Below are 7,048 nucleotides of genomic sequence, written 5' to 3' on the forward strand. Positions count from 1 at the left end.
AAAAATGTGTGTCATACTGTAGCAATTAATACTTTAATTTATTCTTATTTCATACATTAAAAATAAATCGATTATAAAAATAAAAGTAGCATTATGAATATATAACACTCATATTATAGATAACTTTATATTTAAAAAAATATTACGAATTTATGAATTAGATACCAGAATCAAACAAATGTCAAAACAAATGGCACATAACGGATAGTGCTCATTTCGTTATATAATTGCTGTTTTTTAAAAATGCCTCCACCTATTTTTATAAAATATTTCAGATTTTATTAAACATAAACTTTTTTTGTTTGTTTGGTTAATTACCATTCCATAAAAATGTAAATTTAAGAAAACATCATTTAAGATATACCTAAATAGGAAATATAACAATATTTAGAAAGTATAGCATACCAATAAATTCTTTCGTAAATCTAAAAAAAAAATTATGTATTATGCAAATAATTTATTTTAAAAAGTTCTGATTCTTTATACAATTTTAACGTGATAATGAAATAATTATCTTTTATTAAAATTCCAAGCATTCAAAGAAGACCTTAAATTTGTTTTAAAAAAAAGTAAGCAACAATCTGACATTGAAAATTACTATCATTATTTAAGTTTAAATTGTAATGTATAAATATTGGTTTTTTTAAAACTATTATAGAAAAATGTATTTTATTTAACTCAATTTCTAACACGAAAATTATTTTGCAGAATAAATAGTAAAATGTTAGGTTATTACTTATTGCATTCCTAAATCAACACTCATAACCTTTATTTACAATATTCACAAATTCAAGATAAAATTGATAACTTTTTTAACTTCTTTTTGCAAATAAAATATGTAGCCTACTGCAATATAAGAATATCCAATTTTAAACCATCTAATAATTATTCTCTAAAACTGGATATTTAAAATACATGAAATAATATTATAAAAAGATAAGTTATTCCATATTACATAATTTCTTTTCAAATTATACATGATAATTCATTACCCAGGATTGAAAATAGAACAAATAAAAAGGTATTTAAATAAAAATGATTTCGATAAACAAAACGATTTAATAACAATTAGATATGAACAAGGTTGATGATAATTTTATTATTTATTTTATCTTAACGTCAAAAGCATGGATGGAAATGGCCTAAATGATATTGTACAAGATTTATATAATACCTATAATATATGTTGTTACATGTTTAATATTGCAACCAATGCGATTTTAGTCGACCAATAGTAAGCATATTTTAATTAATTTCAAAACAAAACTTATATCTGAATATTTCAACTAATAATGGTCAATTCAAACTTAAATTGAAGGTGCTGTATACCATTAGGTTATATATTATATAATATATAATAATATATCATGTACAAACTCATTATCAGAATATATAATGGAGAAATAGGAATACTAATTACTAGTAGTAATTAAAGTTAAAACATTTATAGAATATTATGGTAATTGAAATAGGATTTTATGCTCCAGAAAAGTAGTTTTGCGACAAACAATTTCATACATTTTATTATAGAAGTGAACTTATAAAAATTGCATTTTTTAAGACAGAACTTGAACAATAAAATCAACATAGGATGTTTTAACAAAAATGAATATCGTACGTTTTAATTTTTGGCTACTACTAGCTAACAACAGTTTACTTTTTGAACAATGATTTTGGGCTTTGTAAAATCTTTCGAGTCTTCAACACTGACCAATAATGTCTATGCAGGTACCAAATTACTAAGTTAAGTACTCCCAAGATAGTAAATGCCTAAAAAAAATATTTAAAATTAATGACCATCAATAATAATTTAATATAGGTACTTTAACATACTTTCATGGCAAATAATTTTCTTGTATCGTGTTCTGGTTCAGCACACCATTTTAAAAATGTGACAACATCTTTTGCACACTGACTTTGTGAAGCTGGAGTTCCATCTCCATACTCAATAATCTAAGAAAAAAAATTTAATATAAATATAAAATTATTTGTAAGTAAACTCTTGTAAATAAATACAAAAGTAACAAATAAAAAAAAAACAATGGTTTTCTTTTTTAGTCATAATCTACCTCATCATATAATGCTTGAGCCATTCCAATAGCGCCTCCAGGGAAGTAAGGATTATAATGTTGATTTTCTGCTAATGAAACTCCTGCTGGTGGATCCATATAACCAGTCAACAAAGCAAAGATATAATTCTGAAAATTAAAAGATTTGAATGAACATTTTTCAAATAAATACTTTTTGGAAGATAAAAAGATAATTTAACATTTTTTCATTAAGTTATTACTTAACTATTTAGTGCTATTATAGCATAGTTGCTTCAAAATAAATGGATTAAAAACATATATATAAAAATATTTTTGAGTTGATTTGAGAAGATGTTTACTTATAAAACCTAAAGTAAAAATGTAATACTTTTTAATTAATTTAAAATTTAAATCTTATTTGTCATGCACTAAGTATTACTAATTTATTAAAATATTAAAACAAAAAAACAAATAAAAATTAAACTTAATATCCTGGGATGTTTATTTACCATGCACTAAATATGTACATCTTAACATTGAAAAGGTCATTGCAATAGATACTAAGAAAATAATTTGAAAATTACACAATGTCTCAAAATACTAATATAAAATATTTGGTAAAAATATTAATATTTCTGCAGTAAATAATTTTTTAATTAAAATAAAGAAAAAAACAAATTAGTTTCTAGTTATTTATTTTAAGTTTAAGCCAAATTTTCTAAAAGTAATGATTAGATATTTTTTTACTAGAAACAACGCTTAAAGATAAAGAATATAACATTTTACTTCTTCTAAAAATGTATAAAAAAAAACATGCATTGTAAAATTAATACATTTATTGCTTTACTCAAAAACCAAGAAATTACCTCTCCGTCTATTCTAGCTTGAGTTATGTAAGTCAAATCCGGTGGGTATGCACCACCGTTAGCATAACGAGCAGCTTCTTCATTTGGATAAGGCTTTGGTAACAGGTCTGATAATTTGCCAGGTCTTTTGAACATGGCACCAGTTTCATCAGGTCCATCATCAATCTAAATTTGAAAAGACATTATTATCAAATTACTCAATATTTATCAAAAATGTTTACTAATATTACCAATTGTTCTGCAGCTTCAGCTTTAGCTTCATCTTCGGTCAGACAAACTCCAACTAACTCACGATATGCCAAGTACTCAACGCTATGACACGCAGCACAGACATTTTTGTATACTTCCCATCCTCGACGAACACTACATAACATGTTGATTAAATTATTGGCTGAAAATATTATGAAAAACATGACATTTACCTAGCGTGATCTAAAGTATCAAACCATCCATTATGATTCCATTTTTGTTTAGCCACATGAGCTGCGTCATTAGAAGCATGGATTGATTGCTCAAGTGCATAAATTAGGGAACTACCACCACCAGCTAACACACCAAAACTGGTCAAAAACTAAAAATATATACATTTATGTACGGTGAATTAATTACATATAACAAATTTGAAAATTTGAAAATAATAACATTTTTGAATAAGCTTAACAAATATGCCACATGATTTAAAAAAAAAAAATAGTATAACATAAATTATAAGAATTTTACACCAAATATGTACAAGATCTGTAAAAACATACCAAAATTAGTATTCAAAAAATATTAATCTATACTCTGTCCCACAAGTGAACATGCTGTGCAAAAACAAAAATTAGTTGGTTCAGCACATTTCCCAACAATATCTTTAAAAATTGACCGGGATCGTAATGTCGGTAGACATCGTTGGTGAATTTTGAACGCATAGAGGGAATTTGACGGGCCGGTCGGCAGGCTTAGCTCATTCTACATGTGCAACGCTGGCATATCCTCTCGCGGGACAGAGTATAGCAATCTTCATACAATTGTGTGTAAAAAAAATGTTATTGTACTAACAAATTTGTTTTGTTATTAAGAGTTTATTACACATAAGATTTTATTAATCTAATAAAAAAAAGAAATATAAACAACGAATCTACGATTATCATTAGATAAAACATACCTAGGTTATATTAAAATAAGTGTTTATGAAAAGGATGTATATTGTATATAATATATTTTTTTTAAAGTTTTAAATTTGTTTGAATTAAGATAGTTCACACTATTATTGTTAAGAATTGTTTAGTTCTTTAACATGTTCACTGCCACCGCCGATCACGGATCGGCGCTAGTAGTAGCGTGCTGACAGCCGCCGCCGATCCGTGATCGTCGCTAGCACTCGTATTTGGATATGCTTATAAATAATTCGGCCATAGAAATACTGCTTCAATATTTAACATGGCCATTCAGAAAGTATTAAGTATAAAACAATAGCTAATATTTATGTAACTAACAAACTTTTAAATTAACTTTTTAAAATAAAATGAAATGCTCAGTGATTTTTTTAATTAAACATCAAGAAGATAACTATAACAAATATAAAAATCAGTTTTCATCAACATAATGTAGTAAAATAGGGTTTAATAGAATTTAAATACAAAATTGAACACTACAATACAACAGTAAAATATTTGTTTAATGCAACTTGATGACCAAATATCTTGAAACATTTTTTTAAATATAAGCGATTTGAAAATGAAAAAAACTTTAAAGGAATGATACTGTTAAAGATATAGAATATACTAATATACTGAATATAGAGAACTTAAGTAATACTTAAGTAGTAGTACATACATTGACGATAAAAACTTCTTTATTAACCAATAAACCTTATCAAAAAAATATTAGAATATGAAGCGAAAACTTGCAACGTTACAAGAGATTTTATTTAGATATATATCAATATACATTCAATAACACATTTTTTAACTGTAGGTACATACATTTATATAATGCACATTTTGTATTAAGTTAAGGAACAAATATGTTAAAACAGAGCTTTGACATTTAGTATAAATAAAACTATTGACCTTAAAACGCTGTAATTGACCAATAGTCCAATAAAGCGCACTAAATGATAAGAACTAGATTTACAGCAAAAGAGTGTTGTCGGATTTTGGGCATGTTGTGACAGCCGCAGAAACATAGAGTATCTATTCCACGACTAAGGGTAGAAGACGTTGGGCGTTAATAGTTGGGTGATAAATAATTAAAGATACGGACCAAAGGCTACTTACAAATTTGTGGTTTTTAGACCACCTAGTGGCGGCCTTAAAAAATGAAAAAGTACTCGTCATTGATGCGGCTGCGATAGGATCTGGCGATCAGAAGATCAACGGAAAGTGTTCTGGTAAGGACTTCTTTAGGTGACGCACGCCGATTCGTTCTCGGCGAAGATGGTAAGAAATTAAGAAAAATTGGCTCCGGCACGGCCTCAAGGAAACGGATAAGGTGGAATATTTCACCAGTCGAGACGTACGACCTACAGCTGTATCCGATAGCAAGGGCACAGTCGCAGTGTGACCAATCCCGAAACGGTGGCCACCATTCAATATGCTGATAACGAACACCGGTGATAATACCACAATTGTACCTCCACCACCCGTCCATCGATATATTTACCGTCACCACTACCTCCGACCATCGGCCTAGATACTAACTACTCTCGTGACCTTAAGCGAAAATTATGGGACACATGAGACACTTCGCAATATAAGAATATAACTATAATAATTTATAATAAGTAGAAATACCTAATGACTATTGAATGAAGTTCATCAGATCGGTGGAAAGACATTTTGCGATCACAACGCAGATTATCTGACTACATAGGAAGGTTACTACTTCTGAAATCGATTTTTTCTTTTTAATTCTGCCAAGTTACAGACTTCATAAAAATATATTGTAATCAGGTATTCCGCAGCCGCAACGGCGTGTACAATAATTAAGTTTTTTCTTCATTAAAAGCACTAACCTACAAATTACAATCTATACCTAAATATATTATATTCGTCTATAGGTTGAACAATCGGCATTTGTTTTATTTTAGTTAATCCATTTTCTTGAATAAACAAGTAACAAAAATGTTTAATCGTATTTAATATTTGTAAGTAGTTAGTCACATTTTTTAATTGTATTTTATATTTATATAAATTAATTTATTGATTTATTAATCAACAAATAAATATTCACTGTGCCCCGACGGATATTAAAATTTTTGTACATGTTTATTTTTTGTTTTTGTATACAAGAATAATACCCTACCTGTATAATATAATATATAAACTCGTCGTTGATGCCAAACATACCTATCCGTTAACAGCTATTACATATTCGCGCTTTATTTAAGCCTTAAAATAAAATTATAATAATAACACCATAGCCCATAAGCATCATTTATACTATTATATTACTATGATTATTAAAATTAAAATTAATTATGATGATGACATGATGTACCAGCCGCCAGGTGCATATGGACTAGATATCCAGGACTATGGAATATTTTTTATACGTGCCTGCCTAAATAAAAATCACTGCCGTCTTAATATGATATAATTGATAATACATCAATACGAATACCCAACTGTAATAATAAAATTGTATACAATTAATTATTAATTATATAACTGTTCCGATTTTCGTGATCCATTTGCTCTCAAATGTCTATAGACCACACTAGTCCGTTCTTTACTAAAATACGCTCCATTAATTTCGGACCACAACAATGTAGGACATACCTACTGATTAACTTGAAAAAGTTCAAAATAAAGCTCTCAGATTTATAGGTATATGTCATAAATGTAATATTCAAAGAACTCCTCACTCTGGTTACGATAACATTTTAAAATTATTAAACTTAGAATCATTAAATGAATACGTAGACACTTATCATTCCTTACTAACCTAACCAAATTGCTGAATAACGAGATTGATGATTCATTTTTATTAAGCCAATTAAATTTCAAAGTCAAAAACCACTACACCCGCAACAATCGTTTATTTTATATTCCTCATTCGACTAAAAAGTATACGTCATACGACCCCATAAGTATTTGAATGTCTGCAGGAAATAGTAAATTATTTTAATATACATTGAATATTTTCTTATTCTTATTCTTATAG

The 7,048-nt window shown here is 27.7% G+C and overlaps 1 protein-coding gene across 1 annotated transcript; it reads right to left on the minus strand.

Moving 5' to 3' along the window:
* Positions 1-1,495: 1,495 nt before the first annotated feature.
* LOC107161432 (cytochrome c1, heme protein, mitochondrial-like) lies at positions 1,496-5,382 on the minus strand. Its single transcript, XM_015507837.2, has 7 exons — positions 5,161-5,382; positions 3,319-3,467; positions 3,127-3,259; positions 2,897-3,061; positions 2,070-2,198; positions 1,834-1,953; positions 1,496-1,770 (listed from the first exon to the last, which is right to left on the minus strand). Exons 1-7 carry the CDS (start codon positions 5,218-5,220, stop codon positions 1,654-1,656), a joined length of 873 nt encoding a protein of 290 aa, XP_015363323.1. The 5' UTR covers positions 5,221-5,382; the 3' UTR covers positions 1,496-1,653.
* Between the last annotated feature and the right edge of the window lie 1,666 nt (positions 5,383-7,048).

Source organism: Diuraphis noxia, unplaced genomic scaffold (genome assembly GCF_037042655.1).
Source record: "Diuraphis noxia isolate RWA-SAM2 unplaced genomic scaffold, SU_Dnox_SAM2 contig0001, whole genome shotgun sequence".
Lineage (NCBI taxonomy): Eukaryota > Metazoa > Arthropoda > Insecta > Hemiptera > Aphididae > Diuraphis > Diuraphis noxia.